The 20,875-nt window shown below is 48.6% G+C and overlaps 6 protein-coding genes across 6 annotated transcripts; 5 read left to right on the forward strand and 1 right to left on the reverse strand.

Moving 5' to 3' along the window:
- Positions 1 to 431: 431 nt before the first annotated feature.
- BKA55DRAFT_505132 (uncharacterized protein) lies at positions 432 to 1,934 on the forward strand (the record flags this gene model as incomplete). Its single annotated transcript, XM_046187161.1, has 4 exons — positions 432 to 503; positions 604 to 676; positions 722 to 1,750; positions 1,804 to 1,934. The coding sequence occupies 4 exons, from the start codon at positions 432 to 434 to the stop codon at positions 1,932 to 1,934; spliced, it is 1,305 nt and encodes a 434-aa protein (XP_046053053.1).
- A 620-nt stretch (positions 1,935 to 2,554) lies between these two features.
- BKA55DRAFT_504472 (uncharacterized protein) lies at positions 2,555 to 3,963 on the forward strand (the record flags this gene model as incomplete). Its single annotated transcript, XM_046187098.1, has 4 exons — positions 2,555 to 2,622; positions 2,670 to 2,785; positions 2,846 to 3,507; positions 3,562 to 3,963. The coding sequence occupies 4 exons, from the start codon at positions 2,555 to 2,557 to the stop codon at positions 3,961 to 3,963; spliced, it is 1,248 nt and encodes a 415-aa protein (XP_046053054.1).
- Positions 3,964 to 4,052: 89 nt separating this feature from the next.
- BKA55DRAFT_560555 (uncharacterized protein) lies at positions 4,053 to 5,993 on the reverse strand. Its single transcript, XM_046192105.1, has one exon. It carries the CDS (start codon positions 5,846 to 5,848, stop codon positions 4,190 to 4,192), a length of 1,659 nt encoding a protein of 552 aa, XP_046053055.1. The 5' UTR covers positions 5,849 to 5,993; the 3' UTR covers positions 4,053 to 4,189.
- Positions 5,994 to 6,134: 141 nt separating this feature from the next.
- Positions 6,135 to 7,706, forward strand: BKA55DRAFT_686759 (uncharacterized protein; the record flags this gene model as incomplete). Its single annotated transcript, XM_046198969.1, has 2 exons — positions 6,135 to 6,314; positions 6,363 to 7,706. The coding sequence occupies 2 exons, from the start codon at positions 6,135 to 6,137 to the stop codon at positions 7,704 to 7,706; spliced, it is 1,524 nt and encodes a 507-aa protein (XP_046053056.1).
- A 5,917-nt stretch (positions 7,707 to 13,623) lies between these two features.
- On the forward strand, positions 13,624 to 15,941 carry BKA55DRAFT_591371 (uncharacterized protein; the record flags this gene model as incomplete). Its single annotated transcript, XM_046195231.1, has 3 exons — positions 13,624 to 13,829; positions 13,918 to 15,186; positions 15,233 to 15,941. The coding sequence occupies 3 exons, from the start codon at positions 13,624 to 13,626 to the stop codon at positions 15,939 to 15,941; spliced, it is 2,184 nt and encodes a 727-aa protein (XP_046053057.1).
- Positions 15,942 to 16,296: 355 nt separating this feature from the next.
- Positions 16,297 to 17,018, forward strand: BKA55DRAFT_276950 (uncharacterized protein). The gene is made up of 2 exons (XM_046185493.1): positions 16,297 to 16,607; positions 16,674 to 17,018. Exons 1-2 carry the CDS (start codon positions 16,487 to 16,489, stop codon positions 16,889 to 16,891), a joined length of 339 nt encoding a protein of 112 aa, XP_046053058.1. The 5' UTR covers positions 16,297 to 16,486; the 3' UTR covers positions 16,892 to 17,018.
- Positions 17,019 to 20,875: the final 3,857 nt, after the last annotated feature.

Genomic DNA, 20,875 nt, shown 5'->3' on the forward strand with positions numbered 1-20,875 from the left:
GAGCTGGTGTCACTGGTGACGGGGAGGTAAGATGTAGAAGACCTACGTTACATGATACCATCCATATATGGTTGGATATTGAGAAGCTACATGAAGAAAGGTCCTAACAAGCAAAATCTTGCATGAAAATCCTCAAGTCATGTGCATCAAATCAGTTGACTATCATCGTCTGCGGAGATATTGTTCTTGCGGCAGTTCATAACTGACCTTTAACTCCAAGGTTGAGTTTCAACAGTGGATTCGTGGATCATCCTCCTTACTTGGCCGTTTCACACTCTCCACTGAACCACGCTAAAACGGCAGCTAACTTATCGATAAGCCGATCACGGAATCCCTGCAACAGCTCTCGATGAACTTAGAGCTTCGGCTTGTTGCCTACTTCTTTCAACCTTCTTCATCTTCTTATCCTCTTGAATAGCCAGCGCGGCATCATGGCCGAGCCAACATATACTATTTTCGTCCGGGTCCCCATGCCCCGTGGTGACTTCGTCGACCCGCCACCGGTACGAAGCTCTTAATCCAGCCAGTCAATCATAAGCCATCATGCCCATGCCCTTGCGCGCATCGGAGCACTCATGGCAGAGCTAACTAGAAGCATGACAGGTAAACTGGGACTCCGTCAAAGATGAAGCATTATGGAAGATCCTTTCCGGAGCTGCTAAGAAGCAGATAGACTGTAAGTATTCACCACATTCGTGAATATTTATTGGTGCTGACTTAGACAAGGGGACGAAGTGTAGGTGTCGATCTTATCACAGTTATCATACAGGCAATACTCATCTGAGGTGCAGCGCCGATCGCTTCGAAGTTCCCGTCGATTTCCTCCTTCAGCAGGTAGCATACCTTACCGAAAGACATGCTTCGCAGGTCCGCGCTCAAGTTCGAAAAGCTACCGCCGCCGTTCGTGGCTCAGTGCAATCGCCAGTTCTAGGCGTCGACTCCGCCGGACCCGGTCATCAAAGAACACATTCGGCCATGTCCATCCGAAAAGACTCACCCATGCCGCGCGCCGACGCAGGAAGCGGTACTGGTACTCCTCTCAACGCATCAATACGGCCGGTTGTATCGCGAAATCAATCGACAAATACTACAGTTCTGAGAGATATGACCGGAGGCTCAGCTTCCCCTCGACCTGGAACAGGGCTGGCTTCGCGGACCGGCGAGCGACGTCGTCTTTCATCCTTACCAATATCATCAGTTCCCGCCAAATCACCAGATCGAGCAGCTCAGCCGGAGCCAGCGCCAGATGAACGAAGCCCGTCACCAGGCCCAGCCGAGGACAGTTCACCAACATCGTCAGAGGACGAGTCTAGCCCCGCTCAATCTCGCATCATTCGTCGACCTCCTCGGTTTCAGCAGCCTGATGGAGGACAATATGAGGATGACGACGATGACGAATCAGAGCCTGCGTTTCAACCATATACATCTCCTTCCAACCAGACTTCGGCACAGGATCTCGGCTCAACGCTAAGGGGAGATGGGCGTAGCTCTGGCAAAAGGCATCACAGGCCTCACGGAAAGTCCGCCATCCATCAATCTCACACATCTGATTCTTCAGCCAGCTCTGCGGCCATGGTACAAAAACCAGACAAGTCAGATAAAACGACGGAGCAGCGAACGCCCGGACCTCTCTCACCACGCCGAACTGCAGAGTTGGCGGGACGTAGCCCGGGCAATCAGAGCAAGGGCTACTCCCGCGAAGGTAGCGACGGAACGCCTAGTATGGGTAGTAGTTATAGTGATCTTGACGGTAAGTTGTTTTGCTACCCTCAACCCGCTTGGCGTAGATTGCTCACCACACAGTCTTAGACGCCTCAGTTACACAATCTGCATTAGAGGAGGCATTGGCCAGTCATATGAACAGGGGTGCAGGAAGCCGCTTTAGCATCAGCCAGGCTTTTCGTAGCCGTTACAATACTGGCCCCAATCAGTGATTGGCTTGAGGGTTTGTTTTAAATTTGTATTGCTTGAAAATGCTCGTTTGGCATGGCGCTTGGGCATGGCAAATGCATTAATTAGGGCGTTTGGTGAGGCACCGGTTTTGAATGTTTAGGACACGGTCGTACAGATATCCCACCTCTACTCTTTGCTAAGATAGAAAGAAGGCTGAATATATAGTATGGTTAGTGCTGTAGGAGATTCCTGTGTTTCGCAATAGCTTCTAGGTTGGTGGTATAGCCTACTAAGGTAAGTAGTTTCTAAATGCCCGAGTTGGTGATGGGACAGTTGCTGCTACTAAATGATGCATACGGAGTGCTGAATAAACACAAAGACGACGCAAGAACCGAGAAATTACTATTCTGATCTCTTGTTTGCTCAAACGCTTTGCAATTGCTTCATACAGGATATCATAGTATTAGATCGGCATCTCCGCCGGCTGCGTGCAGCTGCCATAGTCATCTCTAACATTTCTCTGAGTATTTAATCGCAAGCACTTACCAAATGCAACTTCTCTCCTCCCAAACCCTTTCCATCTACCGAAGATATTGGAAAAGTCCTAACTCAAGACTCATAGAACCTCGCACCTTTTTAAAGGATATTCCAACCTGGCACTATGTTTCTCAGAAGTTGGTCGGGCCTCCCCAAAGATGCCTCCTTTGCGAGGGATCTCGACGGTCTTGGGTTCGCCATCCATGACTATTGCAAGATGTATCGCTGACACGGAGTAGTTATTTTGTGAACGATGATGATGAGGTCCGATCTATCGAGGATCCGGAATGTTACTACAAGTTCTTCAGCAGCAAGAACTCTCGTGTCAATGAGCGCCAGCGCTTCCACTTCAACAGTAAGTGCCTGATCTTGGTGGCCCCGAGTTAAGGTAGCCTGACTAACAGAAGCACTGTAGTGGCTCTGGAAGACATCATTCATGATCGCCTGGAGAAAGAAGGTCTCAAGAAATATCACCTTCTGCCCGAGAACAAACAGCAATCTCCCATCTTCCTCACCCCCAACATTGCCAAAACTACACGAATTGTCGTCGTCCTTGGCGAACCCACTAAAGACCTAGGATGGATTGCTGGCCGAATCGCGAATGGACCTGGTGGCCTTGCGAAGGGAACCATGCTCTCCGTCGTTCAGACACTTGCCAAGCAGACTGCCAGCCCCAATGATCCGGAGCCTCCTTGCGTTATCCTGGCCAATATGGGCCAGCGGTTCTGGTGGCCTGAAGAACAGCGTGCTCTCACTATAGAAGCAGCAGCTGATATTCCACTTCCCAGTATGGTGCATTCTGGACGTCGATTCATCAAGGAACTCAATGAGATTCCTGGAAGCGAGACGCCTTTGGCGCACATGACGACTGTTTTCAACAAGGTTCTCGAAGTCAACCAGACTGTCGCGGTCGACATCATTGCTATTGGGCAAAGCTGCGAGGTTGTCTTGCAGTTCTTCGAAAACGAGAAGCACTGGGCGCAATGGGGTAACCGACTAGGCGGCATGCTCTTCATGGGCACTGTTTTCGCAACAGATTTGCTCGTCAATACTGAATTCAAAGCGTTCCTCGCCAAGGTATAACCCAAACCCGATGATAGCTAAAGTTTCGCGAATCACTGACCATCGCAGCGCACTCGTGGCTATCTCATTTCAGAGGAGCCTCTCGATACTCCCCTAGCTATGCCGGGAGGAAACCCATCACTCTTGATCGAACCCCTTGGCTGCCCCTGTTTCTCTAGCGGAGAAGACCAGTTCATCGAAACCATCCTCATCAAGGCTCTCGACCCAGCTCTTGCTTACCTTCAACAAGTGGCTCTTACTCCCAACTTTGTCAACCCTGATATGGCTGTTGCAGAGCGTCGCGCAACCGATATCACAAACGAGAGATGGAGTGAATTGCCAGAGGAAGTCAAGCCAGAGGTCACAAGCGCTGATTTCGAGAAGATAAAGGAAGAAATCAAGCAGAAGAGACGCTGGGACAAGTTTATGGAGACGGGTAAGGCACCTGACGTAGACTTTGACGAGGACTGAAAGCATGATGAAATGGCCTGAAGAATGGACCTCGTCGAATCGTGCATGTGCGAGGAGAGTGCAGATGGACACCAGGAACGGAGTTTATGTTGAAAGGGGGATATCTTGTTCATTAGAAGCAGACTAGAACCAATCTCAGGTCTCAAGCAGTGGCTAAAAAAGATGTGGCAAAATCCTTTGCAGCTCCTGGTATACCCACGTTTTACAAGTTTTGTTTTACATTATTTTACGCTTTGAACAGTGAGGCTATATTGGGCCCAGCTGGTGTCAGGTCCTCAATCAGTTCTCTTGTCCTCCTCACACGCTCCCTGACCACAGCTTCCTCCGCGATCCAACGGTCTTCGGCAGTTGGTGGGGTGGCGCTCCAGAAGGAGAATACGCCTGATTGTGTAGAAGCCTTCGCTTGCCGAAGCTCTTCTTCCCTAGCAAGCTTGTTGACCATTTTACCCCAGTTGGCGAGGCCTGCGCTTAAGCACTCGCGGCAAGTAATTTTCGCGGCCTTATCAGCAGTCAGAAGATCCATGTTTCGTAGCTGCTCCTCTGCAACGTCGACACTGTCACGCGTCCACGAGAGGCCGTCGTCTTTAGATGATGTCGAGAAGAGAATTTCGCCAATCCAGAGACTGAGAGAAGCCTCCTGACAGCGTTCGTGAGGGCTGCGCCAGGGAGGCTGGGTGCCATCTGGTGGTGGAGGTGGGTAATCGGCCTGGGAGAAAGTTTTGATCACTTTGTCGAAGACAGAGAGAGACTTTGGCTTTAATTGAGCAGCGGGAGGAGGGTCGTTAGGTAAGTAGCGACGAGCTTTGAGAAGGGAGAGGTAAATAGGGAGAGCTGCGTCGACTTTGCCGCTACGGGCTTTGAAATTCGCCATAGCAGTGATGGCATCAAGGACATTTTGTGAGGGCAAACCGGCCTTCTCATTCAGCACGAATGTCTTGGGGTTGTAAGGAGGTTGCGACATGTCGACTCCCTGGGTGGCCTCTGCGAGAGCCAAGTGGTATAGCGCCTCAGCGCCTTCGGGCTGCTTCTTGAATTCCAGGTAACTAGCGTATTCAAGTGTTGCCTCGAGCTTCTGTCGGGAAGTAAAGCCCTTGGTGCCCAGGATCTTCATGTAGAAATTATCAGCGCTGGGATAAGCAATTTCACAGTCCTCTTCACGGGGCGCATGGGGTTGACCTGGAGGGATGGGCGTAGGTCTAGGGTTTGAGGGTCCAATAACAAATTCGGGTGGTGAGATGATGTTGCGAGAAAGGTCGCGGACCCAGCCGTCAACATGTTCCGCACCTTTGGCAGCGAGCATGATAGCCTCGAAGTATCCTCTCCTCCATTCCTCGCTCTTGCCGGAGATGTCACAGGGGTTGAATTCCCCAGGGATCTCCGCTTCAGGATCGACTCTATCCGTAAGTTTCGTAACGCCTTGGCCATCAACCTTTGGATCCTCCAATCTCAACACTAATCCTCGAGCCAGCTCGAACGACCAAGGCCAATTGATCTCGCCATTCTTCGGTGCCTTGCTGTTATTTGAGTCCCTTAAAAATTTCCTTGTCATCCAACCCCATTCGTGGGGCGTGGGATATTCCTGCTCCAACCTCTCTTCATTGACAAAGAACAAAATCACGCCGACACAAGCTAAGAGACCCCAAAATGAAGCAGTGTATCGTACCGCCAGCTTAGCTTCGTGCTTCAGCCATTGCCTTCTCTCCGTGGTAAAGTTTCTGACGCCGTTGGTGGTTATTGGAATCGCGAGAAAGGGGAGGTTCGGTCTTGAGTTGGTGGTGAGTTGGGTGCAATGTGTGAAGGTTCGAAGGCATGGTAATCGGGTACGAAGTGTTGGTGTTCTGGGTGTTAGAACCCGAACATGACGGCCAACAAGCCGGTGACGCATGGCGCCTGCGTAATTTATTGATCGCGTATTTCGCCTGCTCGATATAATCGTCGCTGACTTGCTATAGTTTACAGATTGTCGTCAAAATGAGGGTATCTCGAGTCGTTGGATGATGAGGAACTGATGTAGGTGATTGGAAAATTGAGCCAATTGGAGCTAGAAATTGCTGACTAAGACATCATTCTCTGCCAAGATCTTGAAAATCCGATTGAGGATCGTGAAGACTAAAAGGTGCTTGTTAGTGTGAGGCCAACGGGCGTTTTTTCTCTCATTATCGTGTCTTAAAATGTCTTCCTTCTTATCCTCAGACACGTTCTCGAACCCAAGATTTCAGCTTTTTGCGGCCGCTGTCTTCTCAGCAGCTACTACGGCTTCTCTGTTACTCGGCTATCAAGCATTGGAGCGAGAAGAGAGAGTATATGAACTCAAGAACTCAATTCCTGCCGATGACCCCAATATTCAACCTGTAATAAGCTCACACTCTCTCTTAAACCCCCTTGCTAATTAGCCGCAGTTAAATAACTTTGGCGGCTCATCAGCGCCCCCAGTTGATAAGGAGGATGCAAGAAATCAAGCTCTAGCCCGCCGAGCACAAGCTGGTGACTTCGACGAAGAGCTAATTCTCGAACAATTGGCGAGGAACCGGGTCTTCTTGACAGACGAGGGTCTTGACAAGCTACGAAACTCGTTCGTCATCGTGGTTGGCTGTGGAGGCGTTGGTTCTCACTGCACAGCAGCCCTTGCGCGTTCTGGGGTCTCGAAAATCAGATTGATAGATTTCGATCAAGTGACTCTGAGCTCATTGAACCGACATGCGGTCGCTACGCTGGCTGATGTTGGTATTCCCAAGGTCCAATGCTTGGAAAGGCGCTTGATTGCCATTGCACCATGGGTAAAATTTGATCTGCGACAGGAGCAGTTTAATGAAGGTGTTGCGGAGCGTTTGCTTCGACCCTGGAGTGAAGATGGACGTGCTCCTGACTTTGTTATCGATGCCATCGACAATATCGAGACCAAGGTTTCACTTCTCGAGTACTGCTATAAGAACAACCTGCCTGTCATCAGCGCCATGGGTGCAGGATGCAAAAGCGATCCTACAAGAATCATCGTGGGAGATATTGGGGCTAGCAAAGATGACGGGCTTTCGAGGGCAACACGAAGGAAGCTGAAGCTGAAGGGTATCACAAGCGGTATCCCCGTTGTCTACTCTACGGAGACATCAGGCGCTGGTAAAGCCGAGCTACTCCCTCTACCTGAAGAGGAGTTCCAGAAAGGCTCTGTTGGCGACCTCGCCGCCATGCCTAACTTTCGCGTTCGAATTCTTCCCGTGCTCGGCACAATGCCCGCCATCTTTGGCCTTACCGTCGCGAACCATGTTATTCTGAGCATTACAGGGTATCCACTGGATTATGTACCTGCCAAGGGCCGCGAAAAGATGTACGAAGGCATGCTGGCAACATTGCAGAGCTATGAAGAGAAGTTGGCACGCTTGGGTAATGAGGGCGATCAAATAGGTCTCAAGGTCCCCATCACTGTTGGTGATGTGGCCTTCCTTTCTGAAGAGCTCTATCATGGCCGAAGCGCTATTACTGGTATCCCGACAAAGCTGGTCCTTATCCGGTGGCAGAAACCGAGCGGCTCCAGTATCACGACCTTGGGCGAGGGCAAGAGCATCCAGAAGTGTTCTACAGTGAAGCTTCATGATCTCGTGTTGATGACCAAGGAGGAAGCCACTAGACATGAGAAGGAGATCTTCAAGGGTGGAAAATCTCTTGAGGATATCTATGATGCTGAGACAATTGTGCGGGTTGAGGAGAAGAGAAACACGGCTGAAAAGTATGAGGCGTTTCGTTCATGAAAAGGGGGACTGGCTGTGAGGTGTATATCTGGTAGACCTGGATAGAAGACGGCTAGAGGTGTACAATCATATCGAATGATTCCTCCTGGGCGGCCAGGGGATCCATTACTGTACGTTTTACGAATTGTAGACGAAGAATTCACGACTTCCTTTAACCCAAGCTCCCCGATATAAAGCTTCCTCTGCGCAATATCCAACAATATGTTTAACGCCCAAGGGACGATTGCAAACCCTTCTCCAATCAATTGACCTGATCAGCATTTACAATAACGTCTGTAAGTTCATATATGAACAGTATCCCTATCTTACGGAGTGTATTTCTACCAATATTATCTTGATCAAGCTATTGCAATCATGATGAAGCCTTGAATGACTGGGAATATGTAAAGGCCCAAATTCTGGTCATAGACCAATTTGCTTTCATACTCAAAGGGCTTCGTTCTAAACTCGAAGACGGCTACTGTCACTGCTGGTCCAGCATTGCTGTGATGGACTATGTGGGTTCGATCACATTACGGTCATTGCCCTGCCTTGGGAGGATCAACAAGATAAGCAAAGAACGCATCCATCTTCCATGTAAGGATCCAATTATCTGACGCCAAGTCAAACACATTGCATGTTTCCAAGAGCCTGCGACGTTGGCATGGCTAGTATCTGATATCCAAGTCTTGAACGTGTCATATCAACGTGATGCCACTCAAAGGTGGTTTGACTGAATGCATATTTGGCAGTCCTTCCAGTGTCATTGATCACTTGGGCTTATCTTGTAATTTCGGTGTAAAAGCCGATATCAGGCCTCATGTGCTTAGGTACGTCAGCCTTGGCCAGCTTCACAGCACATGTGCAGGATTGTGACCATAGCGTAGGTTTCAATGGCGCGCAAGTGATTTCATGCGAACGCAACGGAACATCGATATGTAACTCTAGTGTCGCACATTGATAGAGTCGACTGCCTAGTGATACACGTACCATGATCACACAGTCGCTTAATCACAATTGGTGCTGCGCGCTGTAAATCTGACGCTTTTCAGCAATTGGACCTCAGACCGAAACTGTGTTCTGTTTGCCTTGAAGTTAATACCCTTGGCAGCGCCCGCTCAAATGCCACTCGTCACCCTCGCAGCATTTACACTTTACAATGATGACTGCAGACCCAACGTTGACGTGGATAAAAAATGCAAACAACCGAACACTACCAACACTTTCATTGTAGTCCCAACTATCGTCAGGGGACCAACATCACTGGGTCTCCTCACCGCGCTATTTACTCATTTCTCAAAGTCATCATTGAGTCTCGATGATAGGCTCAAAGGGCCCCCACGAGGTATTTGCCTTGTAAGGCTTACCAACCCTGGTTCGATTTCCGGCAGGCAAAAGGTAGGCTCGCTACATAGTTGTCTCCCGATATAAACAAGTTGCAAGCACCTTGGATTGCTGTTGGACCTCCTGTGCAGGGATCGAGAGAGCCCTAGAGTCTCAGAAGTTGTGATGTTGAGGCTGTTTGTTGCAGACCGCTCTGATAGTTGTTGATGAGCGTGTAAGCGGCTTCAAGTAAACCAATGGCGACGACATGAAGTGAGCAAACTAACGTCTGTTGCCGCTCTGGCGGTTCCATATTATCCAATTGTCTCGTGATTGAGCGACCCTTTACATAGGGCGGTGGAACTGCAGCTGTCAAAAGCAAATATCGCGTAACCTCAACCACTCGCCTAGTGTTAGGCGACGAAAAATGTGAACGCTCACAAGAGAGAACAAGATATATCGCATATTGAACATCGTCAATTAACGCCCGTTTCAGATGCAGGCGCAAAAGACAGCCCAAGCAGTCGCCTTGTGAGAAATATATAGATGGTGTTTGAAAGTGCTATAATAAGCGATCAACCGACGGAAGGGAACGGACGGACGGGAGCGGGAGTCCGAGCAATAATGCACGGGGTGGAAAAGTGCTGCGAAGAGGTATCTCAATCGGGAAATGAATAGAGGAGCACAAGGACAAACATGTACTGGTTTGCGGGATGAAAAGCAGGCTCTCAAGCCTTTGCCCTCACAGGGCGAGGTTGGTGAAGCCGTGCACAAAGAAACGTTACACACTTCCCGTATCTCGGGAGAGATCAAAAGAATCAACCATATCCAGGAGGAGAGAAGAGAGAAGTGGACTTCGTGACATCTTTATGAAAGAACGTCAACGGAATAATGGTACCCCCAAGCCTGGTAGTACAACATATGGGACTGTGCAGCGTGAAGCCCAGGGAATGCCACCGAGAGGTTAAGGATATATGGAAGTGCAGCAGCCCGTTGTGATACACCTTATCACTTGCAGATGAGGCCCGAATATGTAGTTCCCCAGTATATTCGGCTCCGTCTCTGGGCTGAGGGTTTCAATAGCCATTTGTGTAACTTGGATCTACAAGCACGGAGTATCTAGCCCGAGGACGTCGTCACAAGACAACGGACAACACTGGTGTTCACACAAATATGTCGTGTAAGACAAATTATCTCAAGTATATGCTGTGTGTAACCTTTGGAGGGCATCCGCTGCAAATAATTGGCACTCTTGGATTTCGTAACGAAGCACCACATAATGGTGTTGAAATTCTTGATCGTCATCAGATCCTGACGGGCAGTATGACATAAAGCATCCGATCCAGGGCTTGGTCATGCTTGCACATCTCTTTCAGCTCCTATAAGCCATGTTGCCTCGTTCGGTTTCACCGATGTGATGAATGCGCAAGGACGCTATCTAGGCTTGCAATGTCAGCTGCTGAATATTCTTTGTGACATTCACCTGGGTCATGTCGTATTGCAGTGCCATCAACTTAATTCTTTGTCGTGTGCATCGTACGCTATATCACCAAGCTTCGTCGACCATACGTGCTACGATAGACGGACGTAAACTCTTCAGTTGAGCCTCAACTTGTTAGATCGCGGACCGGCGTCGAGGCATCAAGGCGTCTGTCTCGGGACCTGCGTCAAGCACAGCCAATGACGATCACTCCGATACCAGTTCCTCATTAATCATTAATACCAAACAGCGCCTCCAACTTCCTATTGCAGTGAGGCAACGAGAGCTAAACATCGCCATGAAATGAATCTGCAACATGACAACCAACGATAGCATGTTTGCCGCCCTTCACTTGTGTAGCTGAAAAGTCCATGACCAACATCTGACCTCTTGTTCCCTCATCGTGACGGAAAGGGCTGTATATAAGGGCGAATGGGGCTCTGCTGCCTGCATATCATGCTGTGTTTGGCGCATCTCACAAGGTTGCCTTGTCTAGCTAGGTCTTACTCTTTGGCAAGATGAAAGCTGGGCGCGTAATTGGATGCGGATTGGATGCCTCGCATGCGGGGGATGACTCCAACAGCCTTGCGAGATCACTGTGCCAACTGCTGGATGTTATGATCTGTCATTGGGTCATCTGAGTGGCTGGACAGCCGCTCTCACAAAAGTATTCTTTCTAGAATCTAGGACTTTTCATCTGGAAGCTCGTGGCTCTCGAGCAAAAGCCACGTGAATCCTTCCACTCTGTCTCCACTCCTCCGACCGAATGGCCCCACTCATCACCGTGAAAGCCGGCCAACGTCAATAACCATATCGGTAATCAACCATGTCAACCATATACCCTGTACCTGTTGGGCTGATAATCATGATTTGTGATAATGAGTTGTTGATGACGAAATGTCAACGATGCCAGTTGTCCAAAGTGGCGTTCTGTCAATTTATTCCACGACCCAATGCATGTATTCCACGCATTCGCTTCTAATCGCCAACACACAACTACCGAGACCACACCCATATATGCGCTGTTCGTGGGAGGCCTTAATTTAAAAGCCGGCCCGTTCTCACCTCAAAGTTAGCAAAACAAATCCCAATACCTCTCACTTTCACCTCAACTATGCGAGCCTCAGGATCGTGAGAGCACGCGACAGCACTTCTGCCTGCGCCTCGGCCAGTCGACTCATCCCCGTATCTACCTAGAGGAGGCAATATTTTCACTCCCAACTTCGCCTTCCCCGAGACTTTTTAAAAGGCCGAATAGACACCTGGCGGCCGCCTCGGAGGCCCTCGCTTGAAGGTCTATTGGCCATGCACCAAACATTGGGCTGTTCTGTCAAGACCTGGATGCCAGCATGATGCTTCTTGTGCCGCCCTGCTTCATACGAGCATTTGATGAGAGATGATATCTAGTATCATCGTTGGCACCAACGAGCTATGAGAATACTGGTTCAGCTCCGAGGTTGGTTCATCCAGTGTTATTGATCACCGGGAAAAGGGGCACCTGGCCCAATCTGTCGGGATTAGTGACATCCAATATTGGACCCAAAGCTGCTGAAATGACAGATTCGGTTTGTCAACCTGCCTCACGGTAGAGGATCTACGGCGTGAATGAGTCATGTGCTGATGAGTATGAGTATGGCGAGTGCCATTTTTTGTATTTCAGCCCCGATGTCTGGCTCTCAGCGAAGCCTCGTGAATTGTCTGACCTGGAGGATTTGTGAAGCATAGGCTCTGGTGATCACGGACCACGACCAGGCTTCCATCTGAGCCACGAGCTGACGAAGGGATACGCCCAAGAGATCTCTGATATCGTACTCTGTAGAACTGCCATCCAGTCATTCTGAGATGAAGTTGGATGTTTGAACTGTAAATAGGACTTAGTCAGCGGTGGCTTTCAGTTATTATAAGTATCCGAGGTTGGGCGAACCATCGTGGCGGCCATCGAACAAATCTTCAGAGGGGTGGTTTTCAACCCCCCCAACACTGACTGGGAATGTGCTTTAACTATGGCTCAGGGTGCAATGAATCGGGCGCGAGGAATGATCCTGGTCCATTGGTTTTATCACCCTTTTTACCTATTGTTGGTTCGCCTTTCTAGCAATGAAAACAAAGTTGATGGGTTTGCTTATATATACTAGAGTTTTTTTCTTCCAGTTGTATGTTCTATTATTCAAAGATTTAGCTGCCACAATTGTGTTGATTGACTGGGGCCATTTTTTATACTACCACTCATTTATTCCCCTACCTACCTTGGCGGAAGTAGTAAACTTACTTACTACTTTCGTCGTTGCATGGTTCTTACATTATCGCTGGCCAGTGGCACGTTCCCACGAAGCTAACCACTTTACCCAATTATGCCTGTTTTTCTGTTCAAAGGTTGAATCATTGTATTACAGACACGCAGCAACTTGGCTGTGTTTTTGAAGTTCAATCAGGTATGTTTATTGTTGCAAAATGAACGGGAGAAGCTAAGGGGCATTTCATGCTAATGTGCCGCAGAGCCTCAAACGAGGCAACCGTTAGCGGGCGAACCAGGCAGCCTTGAGCCCACCATCATCATCGATTATCACAAATTTTGCATATTGCATTGCTCGCAAGGAAGGGAAGCAAGCTCCCACCATCTCAATTAACTGAGACTGCACTTTGAGCGGGTAAGATAACGATACCAGCCTTTTATCCGATATTCAATTTCATTTCCTTTTTTGCGAACCACCAGCCAAGCCAATTGTGGCTGCTGGGTAATGACGCCCCCCCTCACTCAACTCCAACAACCAACCCAACCCCCAAATGTGAAGCTTGTCAGTTCTGGAACCTTGGTGGTCTCGCCAGGGCTGCCTGACGTTATCCACCAAGACCAGATCAGACCCGCCTCTTGCATATACCTTTTGCCCTGCCTACCTATTACCTTACCTGCATTCTGTATCCCTTGGGTCTGACTTTGTTTCTCCTTCTCTCTTTCTCTGTGACAATCACAGCATAACTATGGTTGACCGAATTCTGTACTGCAGGATTCTCTTCATTTGACAGTTTCTCACAATCTTCTCTAGCTCTCTCCCTCTCTCTCTCTCTCTCTCTCTCACTTACAGGCACGCGCCGGTTGGGCTCGGCACGGTCTCCCATGCTTTGTCATAGCCTAACATGGCAGGCATTACGGACAAATGGGTCCGACATTTGAGGACTCGCGACCGCCAGGACAAGGCAGAGTCACCCTCCTTTACGTGCGATATCTGCGGCGACGAAATCAAGACGTTAGAAACTTGGCTCGAACACGCCAAATCCGATCCTGATCATTGTGAAAAGTGGCCGACGCTGGAATCAGCGCAACTATCATACGTTAATAAGGGGTTAGTTCACTCCCCGGATCAGTTCAGCCCGCTGTACCTGCATAGCAATATACATACATACTTATTCTTATTCTTGCAGATCCAATAGACCAAATAGTCAGGACTCCAATAGCAGGAAGCGACGTGCAGACACCACCAATGGCACCATAGGGGACCATACCACAACGGGCACTGCAGTCGATCAAGACCGAGATGCCGATGGCCACCAGGCAAAGCGTCGGTCGCCTGAGCCGCCGGGCTTAGGCCGTAGCCGTGCCCGTAATGACCACCGGAACGACTACGGGGGTCGGCCCCACCAGAACACATCAGGCCGCCAGCTCTGGACCTCTGATGATGGTGTTCAGCAAAAGTCACAGGGTCAGGGGCGAGCTGTCTCTCTTGGTTCGCCCAGGCAAGGGCCTACCAAGGCAAACAGACCTACCCAGCCTACCACACAACAACCCAATCGACCTTCATCTAATGATGATGAGTCTACCTCCAAGATGATGCGTCAACCAGAGACCAGACCTATCTCACAAGATCAGCTTGTCGCAGAGGTCAAAGGCATCTACGCAGGTCTGGTCATGGTTGAGACAAAGTGCATCGAGGTTGACAATGCACAATCATCCAACACTGATGCCAATTCAAAACTCAACAACGAACAATGGCAGGCTTTGATTGCACTTCACCGAACACTTCTCCATGAGCATCATGACTTCTTTCTTGCAAGTCAACACCCCTCTGCTAGTCCTGCTTTGCGAAGGTTGGCGTCTAAGTATGCTATGCCTGCGCGCATGTGGCGACACGGCATTCACTCGTTTCTTGAGCTTCTTCGGCATCGTCTGCCTGCCTCTCTCGAGCACATGCTCACCTTTCTGTACTTGGCTTACAGTATGATGGCCTTGTTATACGAAACTGTGCCTGCTTTTGAGGATACATGGATCGAGTGTCTTGGAGACCTTGGTAGATACCGCATGGCCATTGAGGACGACGATATCAGAGACCGTGAGGTCTGGACTGGCGTAAGTCGTCACTGGTACAGCAAAGCATCAGACAAATCCCCTACTACGGGTAGACTTTATCACCATCTCGCCATCTTGGCGCGTCCCAATGCCCTGCAGCAGCTGTACTACTACACCAAGTCCCTCTGTGTCCCCATTCCTTTTTCAAGTGCACGGGAAAGTATAATGACGTTGTTTGATCCTGTGTTGAACAACAATACGGCCCGTCTTGCCCCCGTTGATGCTGCGTTCGTGCGCGCTCATGGAATCCTCTTCTCTGGGAAGTCCCGGGACCAGCTGAAAGAGTCTACGGATAGCTTTATTGATTCACTTGATGGTCATATCGGTCGGGTCACTAAGCGATGGTTGGAATCAGGGTCAGTCGGTGTTGAAAAGCTATTCGAACTACACTAACTCCAGCAGATATTATATTGCCATTTCTCTGTCATGCTCTCTACTTGGGTACGGTGCTGAGTCCAATGTTCTTATGCGGGCCATGTCCAAGAAGCCCGAAGAGACTGACGTTACCATGGATGGGAACACAATTTCCGAGGTTATCCCCGACGAGACATTCAAGCTTGCACTTGACTTTGCAAAGAGGACGATTTCGCGAGTACTTTACCGCTGGGGAGACACCAATACGTTGCCTTTCGTGCATTCCATCTTGGTCTTCATGAACCACATGACACAGTATCCAGCGGCCATTTCCCATTTGGAGGACGCGTATCCCTGGAAACTAACTTCCATTATGCTTAACACTCTGTTGCTTTCCTGCGAGCCTGGGTATGAGATTCGTGGCCACTTCCGCCTGCCGGAAAAGGACCGGCTCCCGCACCCGTTGCCCGAGGACTTTGCCATGCGAGGGCTGCTTTACGCCGAGGACTATTTTCCCAACGACTGGTTCAGTAATGACAAGATAGACGAGGACGAGAAGTATTTTGAGTTGCCGTCTGTCTCGGAAGAGCGCAAGGATCGTATCCTGTCCCTTGGATACAAGATTGCATCCTCAGGTAACTGGCTTCTCTGGAATGGAGAAACTCGCCAATTCGAAGTTCCGGAAAAGTATAACGTCAAGATCAACCTTGACAACAGGCAAAAGGACAACGTCGAGGTACAGGACACGCCTACATGAGCTCACTGTCGGCTAATCTGGCAGGGTACTTCCCATGCTCACACATCAGCAAGCTAACTGTGTCGGCATGGAAGTGTCCTGCCAGAACGGTTGAAAGAAACCAAGCCAGGCATTTTGCTCCGAGTCTTCACAGTCATCAAGACAAGTATCGAGCCCCTGGATAGACATTGGCCCCTCTTCCACTGTTCTAGGTAGCCAGGTCCAGCGGCACCAATTAGGATGTCTCCGTTCATGCCAAGCAAGGCGGCACTTTATTGGAACCAGCCAGAACAATAACTTGGATATGGACTTGCCCACTCTTCCCCTATGTGGGTGAATATCATCTTTCAACAACACTACTCACTCCTACTATCACCGTATCAAATTCAACATGTCTAGAGATCCAATCTTGAACATTGGAAGAATTTTATGATTACTCTGCATACGACTGGGCCCTCGAGTTATAACTTCGGGCGTTTCATAGGTGGAGAATCATCCGACAACATGACGTTTGAGTGCTCGTCGACTCAAAGCTCTCATAACCCCCAAACCCGGTATTGTTCTTAATGAACAATATCCTGATACAAGGTTGCATCCAAGGAATTGTCACCAAGACAAATAGATCGATTTCTCTGGTCAAACTTGCTTATACATCTAGATACGTTCAGCGCAGGCTCTTGTTTCCGGGTGGGCCTCGCACATTACGTTCACTATCTCCTTTAGTTCACTAACAGTTTCTGTCGCTGTTTTAAGTGTTGCTGCTTTTCCTTATCGTTACTCTAATTTTCTTCCTTGTATGTACTTGCTACTCCTGTTTTAGCGCTTTGAATGGGTTGTCTAAATTGTATCTTGAACCCATCAAGCGTGTACATATTGTATTTCTTGCTGTTTATTTTCTTTTGTTTCGCTTTACATGTCTAGCGACAGTGGGTGGCAGTTTGTGTACTATTCGGGTGTTTGGGGAACGTTAGAAGCGGACTGAAATAAGGAAGTCATGAATAGATACCTGACCAAGTAGAACGATACATATTAATTGATCAATTGACTTGTCATGGGCAAATCAAGGCTGTTGATATTGGATGGATGCCACTATTATTGGCTATGATGACATTGGATCACAGGTGCCACAAAGAGCGGGAAGTGGGGTCTCCCGCGTCTCCCGCCCCCGCATCTGGATACTTGCATTAGGCGTACCAAACTGCCGGGTCAATTTGGGGGCCAAAAATGCAATACTTGGCCAACATTTTAGGCCATCTGCAGGATAACGTACCCAGAAAAAAAGCACTGGGATCATATGCACCAGCAGTAGAAATGTGTTTGATTTTCATGACGCAGACAATTTGGCTGCAAATGCGAAGTCTACTGTCACGGATGGTGCGGAAGGGCTGGAAACGCGGCCATGGCATGATTTTGACGTTGTCAGTGTGTAGCTTGCATAGTGGAGGATTTTTAGGTGCGACGAATCGGAGAATAGTGAGGCCAGACGGCTTCATGCACATGTTGATGGGTTGTCCAATTCGTATCCAGTTACAGCTCGAGATGCACTGAAACGTGTGAGAGGAGCTGGCAGCTTGTTTTGGGTGGCCTTGGGCATCGCTGCGGGATATATGGATGGGCCAGTTAGATGAAGGACTGTGTATCTATCAATTGTTTGAGCAGGAAGTGAGATAATCAAGTGTCTTTGATATTAAAAGCGTCGGATATGCGGGAGTCAATGACACATGTCTCGGCTCAACCAAGTTGGACCAATAACACTCGGACTATGCCAGATATCGACAGAGAGTTTTTGAGGCCGGGTATCAGGTTGATACTTGGGTTTAATAAAGTTTGAGGGTATGAAGTAACGTGGGACGATCTGACGTGGCAACGTTGTAACGCAGTAAGGACATCTGTGGTACCGGCAGTTGAGGCATGACTCTTCAATATCCAGAAGCTATTGGCTTTGACGGAGTATCAACACTACGAAAATCTACATCGTAGAGCCACCACTTCCAGTCCGTGAATGCGATACTTGCAGTTTCATCATTGTGCTGGCATCCTTGATTACAGTAATAGAAATCATGCATCAAGATATCCAAGCATTTTCCGAGAGCTCGACTATGGGAACATTGGGAGCGAAGTTTATGATGTTACTGTTGACAAACCGATTTCAAAAAAGGCTACTGATCCTCGGTAGTTTCTTTCGCAGTCATTGACTTGTTCTGAGGGTTATTAGCACTCAGTGTTGGATAATTTGTTTATGGGGTAGGTATATAGGATATCTTCACCAAGATGTTATGAATCAAAAGCAGAGTGGTTTCCAGTTCTGGCATAATATAGAGGAGGGAAGAAGTATCTAGTCAAGGCCCTCTTGATGGAAAGTTAGAGACAAGTGTTCAGGCTCAAGTGCGACTAACATATCAGCTCCTACAGATCGATCCGGACAGCGCTGGCCCGGAAGCATTTTATGATATTGCCGAGTTTATTCAGCTCTCATAACATCAATATACTTAGTATATTGCTTTTGTGTAGAGATGGATCAAAAGCCAGATCGGGCACATCATTTGAACGAGCTTGGCCGTTGCGTTCAGAAGATGGCCCATCTCTGTCCTTGGGTGGGCGGTAACGCACCTGATATGTCATGACATTCTATAAAGCTTCTAGAATAATTCTAGAGCAATTGCTAGTCTCATGCCGTGATACCTTGATCCTGCAGTCGCCTTGATACCTTAGATATTCGGAACCCGGACACCTCGGACTTTCCACGAGTCGCAACGTAATGCCCGAGGTCCGATTGCGCATTAGCCATCAGCTTCCGAGATTGAATGCCGAGATTTTGAAAGTCTCCGGATTGTCTGATTATCACGAGAAGACTTCGCCGAACTCTTCAAGATGACCCATGTTGATATGGATGAGGCAGAGAAAAAGGCAACCACTAACTACGCGGAACAGGCTCCAATACCCGCTGAGTATCCATGCGGATGCAGTAGCGGTTAGGCATGTGATTGCTTCCGTACCATACTTGTAAATAGCGGTCGGTATTACGTTTATCGAGAGGCTGAGGATGTTCTTAGGGCGTAGGCATTGTAAATTCAATTTACAATTGGAAGTATGTAAGTGATAGTGTAGTCCTAGCTCAGTACGCCCCCAATGGATAAATGCGGGGATTTCTTGATTTGGGAGCTGTCAGCTAACAACTTACGGTGTGTGAGATTAAGATTACTGAACTGAGCTGGACTGAACGCCTGAGCTCCTACGTATTTGAGGCCTGTCAATATAAGGGATGTTACTTAAAATGTCTGAGGCCGCCCACATATGAGGATCTGGCGTTCCAATGCTGGTCGAGGCACTACATACGTGTCAGCGTAGCACCTAAAGGCAACCAAAACCTACAGGCACGGCAATGTCCTGCATCGACTACGGAGTAAACCACCTAATAATGCAGTGTAACCAATCCAAGGCCGGCTCGTGCCGCGTGATGAATGCAACAGAAGTGCAGCTACATACTGTAGTGAGTGAGGTTTCATCTGCACCGCATTTAGCGCCATCTCACCAGATTCTTTTAATTGGTGTCCGAGGGTACAGTAACCAATGCGCTACAGTAGCAGGCTTCACATGATTCTTGTCGATCAGTACTCGACAGCCTCGTTCTTAAACTCGTCAGAATCGAGGTCGAATGAGCAAGCTTTGTCTCAGCCCTTTCTGAAACCGTGTGATATCAGATGCAAATACATCGATCATCATAGGCAAAATATTGCGCTTTTGCATTGAATTGCGCTGTCTTGTGTGGGGGACACTCGTCGCCTTATAACTTTGGTTCGCAAATGCGGCTCTGCTCTAACATCAATCACACAACCAACACAACACAACCCATAATGAGGGGTAATCTCACTGTGAGCGAATGTGACTGTTACACTCCAACGTCTTTACCCGTGAAACGAAGATGGTTCATGCAGTTTCCCGGCGCTTGTGTCTCGTCTCAAGTTCGTGTACAGCCTGTATCACCTCCCACGAATCCATCAATTATCGTGCGCAGTTGCACAAAAAAAAAAAAAAAAAAAAAAAAGAGTCTCGCTTGTTCTCGCCGGAACACACACACTCAAAACCAGTTATTTCTTCGAATTAGGCGAATCTTCGGTGAACAAGCTCCGAGACCGAATCAACACGATATGAATCGTTTCTGCAAGGTCGTGGATCTGCGGCTGAAATGCATACGCATAACGCATGCACAGCGACTCTCTGACGCGGGCGCCTTATTTTCTCACCTCCTCGGGGACTACCCTTACTCGCCTCGCCCGAGCAGTGCATCTACAGCAACAAGAACTTGCACATTCGAGTACCTGTATGGAGATGGTTGACCCTTTTTATCTTCAAGCATAGACAATGCCTGCAGAGCCGCAATGACACACGCATGCCACAACCACCATCAAGAGCATCACCTACCAATAAGGGCGAAAGGCAACGAGTTGCCTTTCTGTCAAGCATCAGATTCTACGTCATTGCGCTTCTCAACAATTCTCTCCCTCGAGCTTCATGCACGAGGCAGGAAGGAGCATGGCATGGCATCCATGAGATAATTAGTCGCCGAATAATTCTCGGAAGCTGTATAGTTTCGAGTTGCCGTAAGTGGAAGAATTTTGCAAAGCTATTGCGGTATTTTGAAAACAAATCTCCATTGTAATTCTGAAAATGACTCAGGCGTGATAATATCTCTCAACTAATCTGCTCAGATGGGGGTGGGGAGAGTCATCCGTGCATGTGAGCTAAGAGATTTCATCAGGATGAAACAGGCTTCAATGCTGTGGTTTGAAATAGATGAATCATGTTGGTTTAGTAGTACAGTTCCTGTAGTTCTGTTGTGATTCCAGAAGCACCACGGCCTGCCATTTGATGCTCATCGGAAGAAATTTCGATTTCTCAACTCGTCCTCTGTAGATTTGCATGAAGAGAACTTTGTGATTTTCATTGAGAGCCGG

The sequence above is a fragment of the Fusarium redolens genome, assembly GCF_020744475.1.
Source record: "Fusarium redolens strain MPI-CAGE-AT-0023 chromosome Unknown BKA55scaffold_4, whole genome shotgun sequence".
NCBI lineage: Eukaryota > Fungi > Ascomycota > Sordariomycetes > Hypocreales > Nectriaceae > Fusarium > Fusarium redolens.

Excerpts from the sequence above, each read along its gene's own strand:
- BKA55DRAFT_560555 (XM_046192105.1), bottom strand. The coding sequence starts at position 5,848 with ATGCGTCACCGGCTTGTTGGCCGTCATGTTCGGGTTCTAACACCCAGA.
- BKA55DRAFT_276950 (XM_046185493.1), top strand. The coding sequence starts at position 16,487 with ATGAACAATATCCTGATACAAGGTTGCATCCAAGGAATTGTCACCAAG. Across the intron at positions 16,608-16,673 it reads GCGCAGGCTCTTGTTTCCGG|TGTTGCTGCTTTTCCTTATC; the intron begins GTGGGCCTCGCA and ends CGCTGTTTTAAG.